Source organism: Callorhinus ursinus, unplaced genomic scaffold, assembly GCF_003265705.2.
Source record: "Callorhinus ursinus isolate GAN/ISIS: 27379988/994484 unplaced genomic scaffold, GSC_fseal_2.0 scaffold4, whole genome shotgun sequence".
Lineage (NCBI taxonomy): Eukaryota > Metazoa > Chordata > Mammalia > Carnivora > Otariidae > Callorhinus > Callorhinus ursinus.
Window position 1 is genome coordinate 120416770 of NW_027397066.1, and position 16777 is coordinate 120433546.

General features: G+C 37.3%; 1 protein-coding gene across 1 annotated transcript in view; it reads right to left on the minus strand.

Moving 5' to 3' along the window:
• Nucleotides 1-494: 494 nt before the first annotated feature.
• The window catches only part of GYPA (glycophorin A (MNS blood group)), a 43066-nt gene continuing 26783 nt past the window's right edge, over nucleotides 495-16777 (minus strand). The window contains exons 7-11 of the mRNA XM_073891266.1: nucleotides 9760-9843; nucleotides 7200-7238; nucleotides 5459-5544; nucleotides 3765-3839; nucleotides 495-729 (exon numbers count right to left, since the gene is read on the minus strand). Of these exons, the coding sequence (XP_073747367.1) occupies nucleotides 3780-3839; nucleotides 5459-5544; nucleotides 7200-7238; nucleotides 9760-9843 (269 nt within the window). The 3' untranslated portion in view covers nucleotides 495-729; nucleotides 3765-3779. The remainder of the gene's footprint in view (nucleotides 730-3764; nucleotides 3840-5458; nucleotides 5545-7199; nucleotides 7239-9759; nucleotides 9844-16777) is intronic.

A 16777-nucleotide genomic window follows, 5' to 3' on the forward strand; every position in this document is an offset into this window, starting at 1 on the left:
ACTCGGCTGTCAGAAAAATTCTTTTAAATAGGTCATTCATACATGTATAACATCTCACTTCTTAAAGTGGGAAAACCTTTTTGTGTTGATTTATGCATTAGAGGATGAATGTGTCATTTTATACATCTATATCTATGTTATCTATAATGTATGTGTTTATGCATGTGTATACGTAAGGCATCTCCAAGCACAAGCTTTATTAGTGAGACTGAAATATCATCATCATCAGTGTAATACCCTATTTGCAGTGGAAGGAAATGTTAGGATCTCAGGTCCCCTTAATATATTTAAAACAATGACAAGTCTCCGAAATTTGGAATGAGAACTTAGATACCATCCAGAAGTTACAAGCCTTTCATTTGACAGCACAATCATTGAACTACAATAAAATAGAATAAGTCATAAAGAACTACAGGTGAAGCCAACTGGAGTTTGGGGATCAGAATTCTAACTCAATTAATTATAAAAATAATGCTAACACACAAAAGCAAGCATGAAAGGAAATAATTGTTCTTCATTTTGAAATGTTAATGAGTAGAGACATTTTCCATCATTGAGTCACTGGACTCCTCATGATGAAATTTTCATCCTGAAATTGTACTGCCTAGGAAGGTATACAATATATTGGAGTACATAATTCACACATTCATTTTTCTTTTGACTGAAGTCTTGTGTCTTTGACCTCTTCCAAAATTTGGCTTGGGGAGCAGATTCTCATGAATTACTTTTCTGTGGAAGGATTATAGAGGGGAAAAAAAAAAGCAATAGTATGAGACACAGTTCTATTTAAGCACAATAGGAAATTAATACATAGAATACACTTTAGAATTCTATATTCTCACAGAGTTGTCCTTGAATATAATTATTAGGGAATGAAAGGAATTTTCTTACAGATCAGCATTATTAGAAAATAATATGTAAAGAAAGAATTTCTTAGAAAATCTATTCTAAAAGCCTTAGATAAGGCACGAACATAATTACTCTGCTCCTAATTTCTACAGAGATGAGAAGCTAACACAGAACTTGTATGGGGGTTGAATATAGTGAGAAGGCAGCAACTGATAAGTGTGTTGAATTACATATATGTCTCTGAACCTCAGGCAACCTCCCTTGTCTATAATCTTTCCTGGGAATAATTTTGTTTCTTGGACATTAGCAAGGAGCAGTCTGTACAACACCTCACTGCTAAATTCCTCTCTGATACTCGCACATGGGAAAAGGGCACTAGGTTTGTCTCTTTCATCAAATCTGGCCCTCAACCTTTCTTGGCTAGAAAGTTGGGTTTATGTTACTCCTGGAGAGTACACTAAAGGGATGAGAAGAGCTTTTGCTCTTGTGAAAATGGAGTGTTTTCCTCCATTTGGGTATCACAGGAACTGTGTATCCCAAAGATTTTCCTGTGAGAAATGAGTTGTTGGAATCACCCATGGCCACCAAAACAGACAGCTAGCTCAGATTCACCTATTCTCACTTCCTATCAGGTACAAACTATGTGCAAGTTCAAGGGCATTAAAGTAATTCATACCCTAACATTTCCAGTTCTCGTTGAGAAGACACGGTCCCTCTGTCTCTTACTGTCTTTGACTTGCACATTTCTTTACAGCAGTATGCTACAAAAATAGGACTAGAGCATTTTTAAATACTTTTATATATTTCCCAATATTTCCTGTGAGGTGGGATCAGATTTTATAACCCATTTCACTAACTTCCAAAGACACATTTAATAACTTCATTTGCACAAATAGGGGGAAATGAAAGAAGCCTGAAATTTGGTTCATCTGACTTTCCCCTGTCTTTCCACATATTTGAGGCATGAACTGGGAACCAAAGCATTCATCTTGCTAATATAGAAATGGACATAATTCCCTGCGGACAGCATAATCTGTTTTCTCCCATGCCTTTTGTCATGTCCTTCTGCCTGGAACTGCCTTGTCTTGCCCTGGGTAATGTTCATGGCTTTGGATGGTAAGCGCTCCATTTTAGAAATAGCATCAAAACATATATTTTTTAAATAATGCATGATGTAGATTAAAAAAACACATATTATCTCCACCTGCAAGTCCTATAACAAGGTAGCCTTTAGTAAATGAAGTGAATCTAGCACATGACTCCAAACTTTGTTAAGTATCAGCAGATTGGGTTTTACTAACCCTTTTCCCTGAGAACTTTGTATACACCATTTACTCTACAGAGCATGACCTTCCTGGGACTAAGTAATTATGTAGCAATCATGGTTAAGCTTCAAGAACAATCCACAAGATAACTTGATGAGGCAAGTCCTGCCTATAGGTTATGTAGCTGGAGTGAATCTTTAAAACTTTCTTTCCTCACTCCAAAGTCTAGGAAACCAAGCAAGTCCTTTGAAGATAAGTGCTTAGTCCCAGGTTAAAACTAGAATCCAAAAATGTATAGCTCTTCAGTTCTATCATGATTTTTTAAAAACATTTTATTTATTTATTTGAGAGAGAGAGAAAGAGAGCAGGGGGAGGGCAGAGGAAGAGGGAGAGGATCTCCAGCAGGCTCCCCGCTGAGCATAGAGCGCAGGTGGGGTTGGATCCCAAGACCCTGATCATGACCTGAGCCAAAACCAAGGGTCAGATGCTCAACTGATTGAGCCACCCAGGCGCCCCTGTCATGATATTTTTTTGTAATTATGGAAAAACCCTAGTCGATTTTGTAGGGGGAGTTAGGTCCTTTTTACTTGAGCCTTAAAGCCCATCCTAGAGATTTGTTCTTGGTGGATATCTCCCAAGATAGATATCACTTGGGCTTATGCTTCAGGTGACATCTAGTAGGAACTATATGCTCAATTATCGAGGTTATACAAGGGGCCATAATGAATGAAATAAATGAAATTGGCTTGGTATTTAAGCCAATAGCTGAGGCAGCAACCACTACTCAGCTCTTAGGAATTCCTCTCATGCTGGTACAGAGGCTCCAGAGTTATTAGAGTTTACATTTCTCTCTTTAAGGGAGTACTAATATTTGGGTGTTTTTTAATGTAAAAATCTCCCATTTTTTTAAAATTGGCAATGAATGCCCTTTTTAAAAACCACTCTGTAAGCTAATACTGTTCTGTGTGCACAAAATTCACCTGCAGTCTTCCATGTATTGTATATCTACTTAGCACATGCAAGTGGAAATGAAAATAGGGGACCAGATGACTGGCCAGTTGTGCAGAAGAGGTCATTTGGGTGTGGAGCCTACATTACTTATTAGAGCTAACAGGCATGAGCACTTACTATGGCCAAGAACTGTTCTAAATGCTTTACTTGTTGTAGCTCATTCAATGAAACTCCATGAGGTCAACATTATCATTATGTCCATATTAAATTATTTCCTCATTAACTATCATTATCTCCATAGTAGGAGCTTGCTCACAGTTACACAGCTAGTAAGTGTTGGAGTATAGATTCAAATCCAAGTCTGGCTGTAGATCAGGGGCTATTAAACTCTATACACTGTAGGGTCTCCTATATACAGCTTTGCAGTTTGGAAAATAGGAAGTATACAAAAGAACTTAACTCTTGCTTTTACTTATAGTATTTGTTTTACCTTAAAAAAAAAAAACACTTTCTGCCTAAGGGATAATTTCATTATGCTGAAGACAAATGTTCACATAAAAAAAAATCTTACAGAGGTAGCATTGATGAAATAGAATGTAAATGAATCCTAATTGGGCATACCCCTCCCAACTCAGAAAGAAGTAACTAATTTATCTCCCTCCAAAAAAGGCAAAAGACATTAAGAATATTAGCATCAACCTGGATTTCTTGTTTCTACAAAACTTCAGAGTCTGCATCTTCTGGGGATGAAGATTGGACAGGAAGTGAACTTTTCTATGGATAAAAACCAGACAAATATTAATGCCACAATTTTAGAAACTTAAGACCTTGTAGAGAAAAATGCCTCCAGTTCAAAACCTTTTTGTGTGTTTTGGTTAACGTTTGTTTTCTTTTGATTAAGATGAGCTTTGTAGAGGGTATTTTCGGAAAAATTCACAATTTCATAGATATTTACAAACTTTGATTTCAACTTGTATTTGTCTTTTGAAATAGTATTTGATATTTCCATAGGTGAATTATTAACCCCGGACATTGACTTTCATATTTCCCTGCTGTAATGAAAAGCTAAAATGGAAAGTGTTAAAAAAAAGAGGTAAGGTCTCTTAGCATATTGATCATGATCCAGTTTTTCTATATACAAATAGAAGATTTTCTCTGAATTTTGCCAACTAAGTATTTTTTTGACTTTTCTAGATTTTAGATCATCGGCCAAGAGAGAAGACAACTCATTTTGCCATATACGCTCAGTCACAAGGAGATGATTTTCCCACAGTGTTTATAGAGTGGACCAGAGAACTCATCACCTTACATTCAAGTCTTTACAACATCCCTCATATCACAACAAGCACTCTCAATGACTTTTATTAAGAAGTATTCTTTAGAGAAGATACATTTACATGGAGTGATGATAATCATAGGCTTAGATCATTATAGAAGTCACCTAATAGAAGTTGTTGTTATACCCCTGTCATTGCAAAGTTACCCCTCTAAATAAGCCTTTTCATAAGAATATATATAGTGGTTATAGTGTGGAGATCACAAAGATAGATCAAGAACAGAGGATGAACGAGAACTCAGCTGTGCCATTCTTTGGTGACCAGATACTTAATGATCTAGATTTACAGTTCTAATTATGGCATCAGAACGCATACACAAATGTTATGTCTTAAACATCTTAGATATAAAGTTATAGGAAAGGTTATGTGCTTTGGAATGCTGTGTCATACGGATTTAAAGTTAGCTTTAGTGATGAAAAAAATCACTAAACACATGGAAAACACAGGGGTGGGGTTTGAAAAATTTGTGTCAGGAAATATGAGACTAAAAAACAGCAAAAATTTTAAACATATGTAAATGTTTCGTATTATTGTAAATATTTTGCACACAAGTTAAAGTACATACTATAGTTAGAAATTTGATGTTTCATCTATATCCATCAAACTATATTAAATTGAGACAAAAATTTTGGAAAATCTTTCATTGGAAAATGGGGGAGAGTTTTATATTTCGGGTTCTTTTATAGGGCAAATGCAAAAAAAAGTTCCACTAGAATAACCCAGTGACTTTTACGTGTCCAGCTGAAAAAGATGGGAGCTTTATGCAGTTTTGTTTCTCTTTGAGTTTAAATGAACTCAGAGGGGGCGCCTGGGTGGCTCAGATGGTTAAGCGTCTGCGTTTGGCTCAGGTCATGATCCCAGGGTCCTGGGATCGAGTCCCGCATCGGACTCCCTGCTCCTTGGGAGCCTGCTTCTCCCTCTGCCTCTCCCTCTCTCTCTCTCTCTGTCTGTCTCTCATGAATAAATAAATAAAATCTTTAAAAAAGAATAAATGAACTCAGAGGAATAGAGTTGTTCACACCAGCCTTACAGCAAAATTAATAACTGAATTCTCACCTTTGTCAGTTGGCCAATACAGAAGGCAAATGAGAGGATAGTTATAATGATACCAAGCATTACTGCATAAATAATTCCTATTATCGCTATGGGAGAAAAAGAGAACAGAAAATTACAAAAGTATGAGATAAGCTACCACATATCAACTAAAAAATAAAACAGGTAAAATCAAAGTAATATCACTTTGCCTTTTTATGGAAAATATACTAATATGCTTTTATGCAATTATATATTTTAAAAAAATTAGGTTTTTCACAGTAACCATGTGGGAGAATGGAACTTTGAGCACTAACATCTTTGTCCAAGGTCACACATCTAATGACAACCAAGGCTTCAGAGTTCCAACTCACTCCCATTGTTCTTTACAGGACCCCACAGGCATAATTATGGAGAAGAGCCATGTGGACATTCTACCTCGATATGGAAAAAACCACAAACTCATAGTTTCAAAGTTATGAGAGAAAATGTCTTGATGTACAAAAGGGTATTGGGCAGATCATTGAATCAGCAGTTTTGGAGGAAATAAACTCAATATAAAATACACTAATATGATATAAAATGTGTACACTAATTAGTGTAATTCTAATGTAATATACAAAATACACTACACTGGAAATATACTGAAAATATTTCTCAAATCTTTTACATGTTGAGAATGAAACAAAATTTAAGTTAGAGGTAGTCTTGCTCACTCATGCATATTTGTTGTGCTTTCAAATGAAGTAAGTAGAACTGAAGGCAAGACACAGAAGTAAAATGGCATATTTATTTGGCTAATTGATATTTAAAAGACTTATTATTGATTTTTTAAAAAGTAAAAGTAGTTTTTCCTGCCACTGGTATTGCCCAGCCTTCCTGTCCATGTAGCTTTAATTCATGAGCTAGTGACTCGATTCTACAATCCATTTTTCTTGTGCGAAGAATGGATGTAGGCCAAGTGTGAAGGGAGGCTTAGAAAGGTGGAATAGTAAATGAGTACATAAATCAACCAAAGCCAGATCCACAGCAGCACCTAAGAAGTGGGGATGACAGTCCTCCAGTCAGAGAGGGTCGGGAGGATAACCCTAAAGTGGTAGCATAGGGCCCCAAACGAATCAGGATTGAGATATAAATGGTCTATATTTATTCCTGATATGTAATCAGATGATTTTAAGCTCCTTGCTTTCTTTACAAGTAGGAAACAAGGAAGTTCAATTGTTTTATAAGCTTCTATGAGACTTCTCTCAAGTACCCGTGGTTGGTTAGAAAGCTAAAAAATCTAAATTAAAAGAAAAATTATCAAATAAGGTACTGCTAGTTCCAAAATATTTAGGAAAATAAGAAATGCATATTTTAATTTTAAAAAGAACATATTTTCCTTGCCTTTACAATTTTGTATCATGAAAGCTAATAATATACCCTCTTTTGTTTTAAAACCTGATACTTCTTGGGGTGCCTCGGTGGCTCAGTCAGTTAGGCCTCTGACTCTTGGTTCTGGTTCAGGTCATGATCTTGAGGTCATCAGATGGAGCCGCACATCAGGCTCTGTGGTGAACATGGAGTCTGCTTGAGATTCTTTCGTTCTTCCTCTCCCTCCCCGTCTGCTCCTCCCCACTCTCTCTCTTTCTCAAACAAATAAATAAAATCCTTAAAGAAATTAAAAAGATAAAAATTGATGCTTCTTATTTTCTTAGGCATTTGGAACTAGCAATGTGTCATTTAAGATGAAATTATTGTGACTCTACATCAAGTATTAACATACCTGGTTCAGAGAAAGTGTGGCTTATTTGTTGCCTTGCTCCTAAAAACACAAAATTTCAAAATACATAGGGTGTATCTTTAAAGTTCAGAATCAGAATACATAGGGTGTATCTTTAAAGTTCCATTTTGGAATTACATTGTTTAGTGAGTTTCTTTTTATTAACTGTGTTTGGGAAGCTATTGTTCAATTTTAAATAGTTAGCTAGTAAAACTTCTGAGGTAATGTGTCAATTTTAACATTAGTAATTCCACTATCTACTTTCACCTACCCAACGGGTATTCATGGGTCGAACCTTAGCAAACCATCTCCTTAAATGAAGGAAAGGGTATGAGAAAATACTGGAAGAAACACTTATGGACTTCTACAAGAAGCAGTGCATTTAAAAATATATGTAAAATTGCGGAGAAGAAGGGCGACCCAATGAGCCATTATCCCACATGAACTTCAGTCCAAACCCAAGAGAGGTCATGTTGGTACCGATTTTCTAGCTTTACACCACAGCCACCATCTGAATCCAAATTCTTATTGTGTCTCATCTGAGCTTTTGACCACTGTTGCACTGGATTCCCTGTCTGCAGAAGTTTCTAGTTTGTTGCCTCAAAGCACCTTAAGGCACCACTAGCGTTAACCTGATTATGTTTCTTTCTCTGCAGTCACCGATGCTACTTTATGTCATGAAGTAGTAAGACTACTACAGCCTTACAGTTTTCTTGAATTTAGTTATCACAAATAACATATTGTACCATATGGTGTCATGTAGTCAGGGACTTGGTTATATCGGGTCATTCTTTAGAGGTTATGTTTAAAGGTTAATTGGGGCTTGTCTTCTCTTTCTTCATGGCAGTTGATAGTTGTGGTTAGTGTTTGAGCTCTGGAACAAAACAGGTGGGGTTTTAGTCGCAAGAATCTCTCTTACTAATTACGTGGCCTTGGACAAGTTCCTTAATTGCTTTGTGCTTTACCAATTTCTTAGGCAAAGGAAGATTGTAATACCTATCTCTTTGGCTTCCTGTAAGGATGAAATTAGGTAATGCATGAAAACACTTACAATGCCCCGCCATGCTAGCCATTATTTCTAGGATTCAGGGCATGTAGCACTGTGTGTCTATATTTGACCTTTAAATGATGTCCAGTTGGACACCCTCCTGTTGGCTTCACATTGAAGCCACTTTGAAAATTAGATTGTTTCATGGAACCTAGAAGCCTAATAATTAGTTCCCAGCCTTAGCCTAATTTTCCTCCCCTGGTCTCTGTTCTTAAAATCTGCTGCTTCCGTTTATCCCAGTGCATTTTCTCCATGTTTCTATTAGGTATTGATTCTGCAGCTACTCTAAGTATTTGCTGAGCCTTTTTAAAAAAAAATCTGGAGTATCCTGCCTAAACCCCACCTATGAGAGATAATTTTCCTTTCTACTTTCAGCCAGCTCTTGTGAAGTCATCTTCTTTTTCTGAGAAAAATATCCAGGGACAGCAAATGCAGCCTGACCGCCCTTCTCTCATGCCCAGCGTGGCTTAGAGTTATCATTTACTAGGAAGTTATGATATGTCAGGCTTGGGGTGAAGCAATTTTGCATACATCTTCTTATTTGATCTCTAGAGAAATATTGTAAGATGAGAACTATGGGCTCATTTGAAAATGAAGGGGACAGAAACCCCCTGGGGACCTCACTCAGGGTCAGCAGGGGGGACAGCTGACCCTGCATGGTTTGACCCCAGCCCTCCTCACCACTGCACGATGGGTCCCTTCCATCTGGCCCACCATTTCATGGTCACAGTCAGCACTTATGTGCTCTGCTAGATTGTTTTAATTTCTTTAGCCCACAGTATTATTTCTGCATGATATTCCAGAAGTGAGAATTCCTCTGGAGTAGGGATTGTGTCTACTTGGCGCTGTTTCTCAGTGTTGGTCACAGTTTTGCCACAGTGATGGGTCCAGTTGAATAGAATTGCATCATAATAATGAAGTCCAAAGCAACTATTTTAAAACATGAACAAACCCTGCTTTTTTTTGTTTCTCTCTTTTTTCTTTGTCTCTCAAATTCCACGTATGAGCGAAATCATACAGTATTTGTTTTTCTCTGACTGACTTATTTCACTTAGCATTATACCCTGTAGATCCATCCATGTTGTTGCAAATGGCAAGATTTCATTCCTTTTTATAGCTGAGTAACATTCCATTGTGTATATGTACCACATCTTCCTTATCCATACACCTATGGATGGACACTTGGGCAGTTTCCCTATCTTGGCTACTCTAAGTAATGCTGCAGTAAACGTAGGGATGCATATATATTTTCCAGTTAGTGTTTTCATTTGCTCCTGGTAAATATTCAGTAGTGGAATTATTGGGTCATATTTTTAATTTTTGCAGGAAACGCCATACTGTTTTTCATAGTGGCTGCATCAGCTTGCATTTCTACCAATAGTGAAATAGTTGAAGGGCATTAAGAGTACATTTCCTGTGATCATTTTATTGTACACCTGAAACTAATACCATACTGTATGTTAATTATACTTGAATTACAAAAAAATTAAAAAATGAATAAACTTTGTCCCCTGCCTGGGAATTGTTGGTGTCTAGTAACCAAAGGTTCTTGTCCTGCACCAGAAGTGGTGAGTGATGGTTTCTCTGTGGAAACTAAACCTGTAGAAAAGAGAAATTGAGAAAAAGATCAGCAATGAGGTCACTGAGTGGACTCTAGAGCATATCATAAAATGCAAATTTATGCCACGTCCCTCCCAGTGGCAGCTCCAGAATTTCTACATAGCAGGGGCTTACAGATGAGGAAAGTATATCTTAATTTCCTCATGTGTAAAATGATAAAATCTGCCTCAAAATGTCATTGTAAGGACTAAAGTAGGTTTGTGCATGTGTGTACGTGTACACACCCACATTAGTAGAGTACTTGGCACATAATGAGCATGACATACATGTTGGTTATAATTGTTAACATTCTTATAAAAGGAGGAGAGACTGGAAGCTGCTTTTGCATGGCATTTTCCATAACTTTGGGAAATTATCAATGTTAAAGAAAGGGAGAGGCTCATGATGATGACATAGGACAAAAGTTCTGCCTCTTGCCTCCCTGTCTCTACCTCCTTGGTACAATTCTACTTCGCTGGTAAAAATTAAAACCAAGACATGACGAAATTCAATTTTTTTTGGCTTGATAGAGGATGAGTCAATTCTAAGGTTCCCCATCTATACTTCTTTTGTCTCTTTCTAAAGTAGCATTTCAGAATTTTAATAGAATTGTAGGAAATGCTGGCTCCAGTCTAAGATTACTGGCTGAGGACCCAGATAAACAAGTGATGCAATGAATTCTAGGTTATTCTTTAGAATAAAAACATATAAGCACACAAACACGAATACTAGGTATGTATTCTCACATAGCCTTTTAAAATCTCATTAAATATATTATAAATTGATTTTTATAATTAAATAATTATACTTATATTTCAAAATTTTATAAATATAAAATTTATGAATTATTATATAAGGTTTTTATAAATTAAATGGGATTTTTTTATTACAAAAGTAATCTAGGGGCGTCTGGGTGGCTTAGTAGGTTAAGCATCTGCCTTCGGCTCAGGTCATGATCCCAGGGTCCTGGAATCAAGCCTGCATTGGGTTCCTTGTTCAGCAGGGAGTCTGTTTCTCCCTCTTCCTCTACCCCTTCCCCCCTCCCCCTGCTCATGGTCTCTTGATCTCTCTTTCTCTCTCAAATAAATAAATAAGATCTTTTTTTAAAAAAAGTAATCTAGATTCAATGAAGAAAAGTTGGGAAATACAAGAAAGCACCAAGAACAGTATAAAAATCATCTATTATCAAACCACCCAGAGATGGACACTTTTAACATTTTGGTGTCTAGCCATCTGAAATTTAGCTATTGCATCTAAATATAGGAGCATTGTGTTTAAGTATGTATAAATATGTACATAGTGTTTAAAATATATATACGACAGACATGTACCCTATGTTGTTGAATATTCTTCTATGATAAGATGTTTAATGGCTGTATAGTATTCCATTGTATGAATGTATCATAGTTTAATTATCAATCTCTGACTTTGAGCATTTATGTTATTTTTATGCTTCTCAGAGTTATAAAACACTCTTAGATAACCATCAGCGTACTAAACTCTGTGCATTTATCTCTGCTTATTGCTTTGAGACACTCTAGTGAGGGAAATTGTGCCCAGGTATGACAAAGATGGGGTGGAAGGGCACCTGCAGACATTCCCCAGAGAGACTGTCACCTTGGCTCCTCAACTAAATGCTCGAGGTTTCCTGGAGAATCCACACAGAATTGAAAAATGTCTTTGACATTTCTGGTCAGTCTACTCAAGGACCAAGTACTAAAACCTGCCTCTTTCTACCAGCTGCCAACGAATCCTTACCCCCAAATTGTGTACGCAGGATTCATCGTCCCTTAACTGTCTGCAATGTTTTCTCCTCTCTTATAAATTCAATTTTCATCTTGTTCCTCGATTTGGTTCTACCACCTGATTCATCACATGTATTTAAACAATTGCTACACAAATGAGCTAAATAGCATGGTAAATAACATATATCTCTAAGTTAATCTTTTTTTTTAAGGATTTTATTTATTTATTTGACAGAAAGAGGAAGGACTGGGAGAGGGAGAAGTAGGCTTCCCGCTGAGCAGGGAGCCCGATGCGGGACTTGATCCCAGGACCCTGGGATCATGACCTGAGCGGAAGGCAGACGCTTAACAACTGAGCCACCCAGGCGCCCCCTAAGTTCATCTTCAACACTCAAGTGTGATTATTTAAAAGATAATTTAAGAAGAAATACCTGATGATAGGAATTTTAACTTTCAACATACATTGAAATCAAAATTATGGAAAGGAAAATTTTTATTAAGAATCAATGAAACTACATAAAAATATAAAAAAGGATAACTAATGAACTAAAATTATCTATATCTCTTAGTTAATGTTACATCTCCTGTACACCTTTCAGTTCAGCATAATTATTTACAGGTAGGGCATACATTTATAATCACTTTAGGACACCAAATGGGTTCTTTTGAAACATAAACTTGTTTCCAGGGCTGCTAGTTCCCAGGGCTAGCTCATTTTGAATTCCCTCAGCATTAGAACAGTGTTTTGCTCATAATAGGTATTCAGTGAAATACTAATAGTTATAAATTTTTAGCCAATTTCTTATAGAGAAACAACCAGGGGAGTTTGCAGATTGCATCTAAAATGAACATAACAGTGAATTAAACAAGCCATATGGCAAAGTGGCATCCACAGAATGAGGACAAGCGTATTTGAAAAACAGGCATTCACAGAAGACCAACAAAATATTTTCAACATTTCAATAACAAGCACATACTTTTAAGACCAAAAAAAATCTAAAACTGAAAAACAAAACAATCCACACCAAAGTTTTTAAGAGTTAAAAGAGTTAAAATGTTAAAAATTTAACCAAAGCCATTGAGTTTTGACTGTGAACACAAATATGCCCTACTCCAGGCTTCCTGACTCTTCTGCAGGACATCAAGGACCGCCTAAGTGGGGATTTGCAGGGGTCAGATAGGGAGGTGCTCAGTCTATGGGTGGGTGCCCCCTCTTCTTTGTGAACACCTGTAAGACCCTGCATGACCCAGCCCCCCACCTGTCTCCCCGTCTAGTTGCTTGCCCCTCAACCTTCTCTCTCCAGGCTCCAGGCTTGCTAGACACATTTTCGTTCCTCAAATGCACCATACTCTTAACCATGCCCATACCTTTGTGCCTCCTCTTCCCTCTGCCTGATGTATCCCTTCCCAACCCCATCTGGCCTAGCTGTCTGCCTTTCAGGTCTCAGTTCAATACCATTTCCTTTTTGAGATCCTTTCTTATCTCCCCTACTTGGACCACAAACTCCACCAAGTACCCAGGGCTTGGCATGGTGTGGTAAAGGCTCAATGAAATCTTATGATTGCCTGTTTGGAATCCAGATATGTCTTCCAAGGGCCCCAGTGGTTCCTGGGAACCTTGGGTATTCATTCACTTATTCATTAGGTCACAAAATTGTTTTAGCATGCCTACTTTGTGGTAGGTACAAAGAACACAATAACTAACTAACTAACTAACTAAACTAACTAACTAACTAATTAAATCATGGTCTTCCCAGCAAGGAAATTCCAACTTAGTAAAGAGACACAACGATTTGATCTAAGTCTCATAATGAGTTTTAGGTGGTGGTGACGTGCAGCACAAAGGAGGCTGTGGTCAATTCTATGGGGAGGAGGAGGAGGTCGAAAGAACTCAGGGAGGTGTTTTTGGAACTCATGTTGCAAGAACTCTAGGATTTTGACTGTGTGGATATTTAGGTACTGAGTCAGCAGTGCCAGCCATGCCCTGGAGTTTGACACATCACTGAGGGATCTGCAAGCATCTATGGGGCTACAGCGCAACATGTGAATAGAGCAACGCCGCGAGCAAGCGAGGGAAACAGCTGAAGAGGTTAGCAGAGCACAGGAGCACCATGTGTTGCGGGCCCTGGTAGGGAATTCGGACTGTATCCTTAAAGCAGTGGAGAGACAATAAAGGGTTTGAGGCCAAATTTTCATTTCAGGGAGATCACTGTGAATAGTAGGTTGGAGGATGTGGGGGAAAAGAGCTTGCCCAGAACTCATCCCAAGAGGACTCTGCCTCTTGTTCAGTAGTGGCCAAGATAAGCAGGCCCTTTGTAACCAGCCATCCCTCCTCACAGAGGGTCCTTATCACTACTTGGCCTTGCTTTTGGTGGAGAAGACCTATAGTCTGAGGGCTTACTGACATAGAAAATGAAAGCATGTTGTAAAAAAAAAATATGGCAAAGACCCAACAATAGGATCTAACATCTCTTAAAACAGGTATTTTAGTGCTTTGAATTTTAAACAAATGAATGAGCAAAGTATATATAACTCTTTTTTTTTTTTTGGTATTGAAACGGGAAGATGTTTAGGGAGACAGACCTCATTAAAATAAGTTTTGAACTTTATCAAAACCATTTTCAGTCTCTAGCAAATAGATGTCTTTCTTCTCCAACAGCTATTTCTCAGAGGAAATGAGCATTTCGTGGAAATTTTGTTCGGAAGAAGCAGAGGCTGAAGAACAAGGCTCTAAACTATAGTCAGAACTCAGGAATATCTAACATTGAAGGCAACACATTGTTTAGAGAAAAAAGTCCTTGAGGTAATTTCCAAAAATTACATATACTTGACTCAAGTCCCAACTGCGAATGTTGCATTCTACTACATAAAAACTGATTGGTGGTCAAATTGATTTGAGGTTGAAATTTTCTACTTATATTCTTAGAAATGCCTGCTTTAGTTCTCCAGATTTAGTTGCTTTGATGCAATTTCTTATTATAGTCACCTAAAGTCACCAACACAGTAAGTAAATAAATACAGTAAATAAATGCCCTAAGAGCAACTTGATAAAAAATGTTTTTAAACATCATTTCCTCAACAATCAAATATCTGGAACTGATCTATAAAAGGATCTTCGTCATGTTTTCCTTCCATTTTCAGAAAAAAAAATCTTGTATTTCAGTAGTAGTTAATACCCATGCTTGCTCAGCAGTATGAGGAGGGCTCAGAATCTCTTACTAAAGTACATAGTTTACAAAAAAATGTCAGCTTGAAGGATCAATAATTTTGCTCACTCACATAAGCTTTTCTATTTTCTAGCACTTAGTTAAATTTTAAAGAACTTGCTGGTTATTCTAAGATAGATTCACATGGGACAATTTGAAGAATTTTATCAATCACTTCAAATTAAATATACTAGCCTCTGGTTGAAAAATGTCATCTAGGAGAAACGAAAGAAGTATCTCTTTGTACATCCTCATGTGCTTAAGCTACTTTCAAAATTCAAGGGAAGGAAAGTAAAATCCCACAACACGTACCCCTAACAACCACCAGGAATGTTTTGATGCTTACATTTGGCAGCAATAGCCCTCAAGTCTGTGTGGTTCTCCCACATTCCTTGGGCCCTAATCAGCTAATGGACATTTGTGGACATATGCAGTTACACAAAGGTGCAAATTTTCTGTGAATAAGGGGATTTTAAGCAGGGCTTTTTACAGTAGAATCTTCAGCTGTGTTGACTAGGTCAAAAGCATCCAAGCAAATTTGTAACCATTAAACAGCAGACATGGTTTGCCTACACCTCTTAGGGACAGGGTTATGAGAAACATCTCTCTCTTTTTTTCCCCCTAGATTTCTGTAGCTAAATCAGCTTTCAACAAATCTGATTGCATCGTTCGCAAATTAAAGGTCAACTTAAATATTGTCCTCTTTAATTCAGAATGTACTTTTATACTTTATATTATAAGGTCTCTTGGAACATCTAATCCAACTTCCTTACTTGACAGATAAGAAATTTGGTATCATAAAAATTAACTGATAAGCTCAGTTTAACACAGCTGGTAAGGAACAGAACCGAGACCTAATTCTGCTGATATCAAATAATATATCCATTTCTAAATCTGTGCCTGGTTGAAATCTTGCCAGCAAGATTTCTTGGATATTTTAGCATATTAGTTGGTGAACATCAGGGTGCACTGAACATACACAAAAAGACAAATTCCTTGCGATTCTGGGATCCTACGGGCTAGGAGTTTTAAAATAGTCATATATTCTTCATTTTGATTTTTTCACACCAATTTATTGCACTAATTACATTATATCTCTTAGCCCTCAGTATCTTCTTGCTATAGCCACGAAGAGAAACCGTTTTCTTTTCTAGTAATATTGACATGAGGGTCATTTTTAAAAATCTGTTCACTTCTTCTAGGAAGAACACATCAAAACTATACCCGAAAAATTCCAGTTCTCTAGGAGAAACATATATAGCTTGAGGTATTACAGATGTGTCAGCATCTGGCTACCCAACACTGCACATTTCCTTAGTTCCTCTGAAATATGTACTCTGAAGTCCTTACCCCATGTCTACTTACAATGACTCACCATCTGAACCTTGAAGGATGGGAAGAATTTTAGGTAGAAATGTGGAAGAGGGGAATTAAGGTCAAGGAATAATGTGAGCTAAAATGCGAAGACAGAAGAGTTGCAATGTGCATTCATGTGGAGACCAGGGGGCAGCCAGCAGGTCAAGGCTGGTAAACTTCTCAGACTCACAAGAGTTTAAAGTTCAAGTGGCAAATTAGTGCAAAATAAAATACAAGAGTAGCTGCAGCAAGGCCTCAAACTCATTGTTTAAAATTTTGTTTCAGTTGCCAGACACTGAAATGGCATTTGCTATGGTACTTCTTACAAAGTACATTACAGGGACTGGAACTGAATCCCATAATTTTAGGTTTGGGAAGGATGTAAGGAATGAATGAATCTATACCATCCAGAATATTAAAGATTCCAAATGTTCATGATTGTATCATCTCACACTTACATATTATCTGAATTGTTCCCAAACACTAACCTCTTTTGTCTCTTATCCTCACTGCTCTGACCTCACAGCTGCTCACTAAAACTTTTACCAGCCTGAGACGTCCATGTGTTGAGGCAGGGAGCATGGGAAGGCCCCTGTCTCTGTTCCCAATGCACCAAAAAGGTGGCGC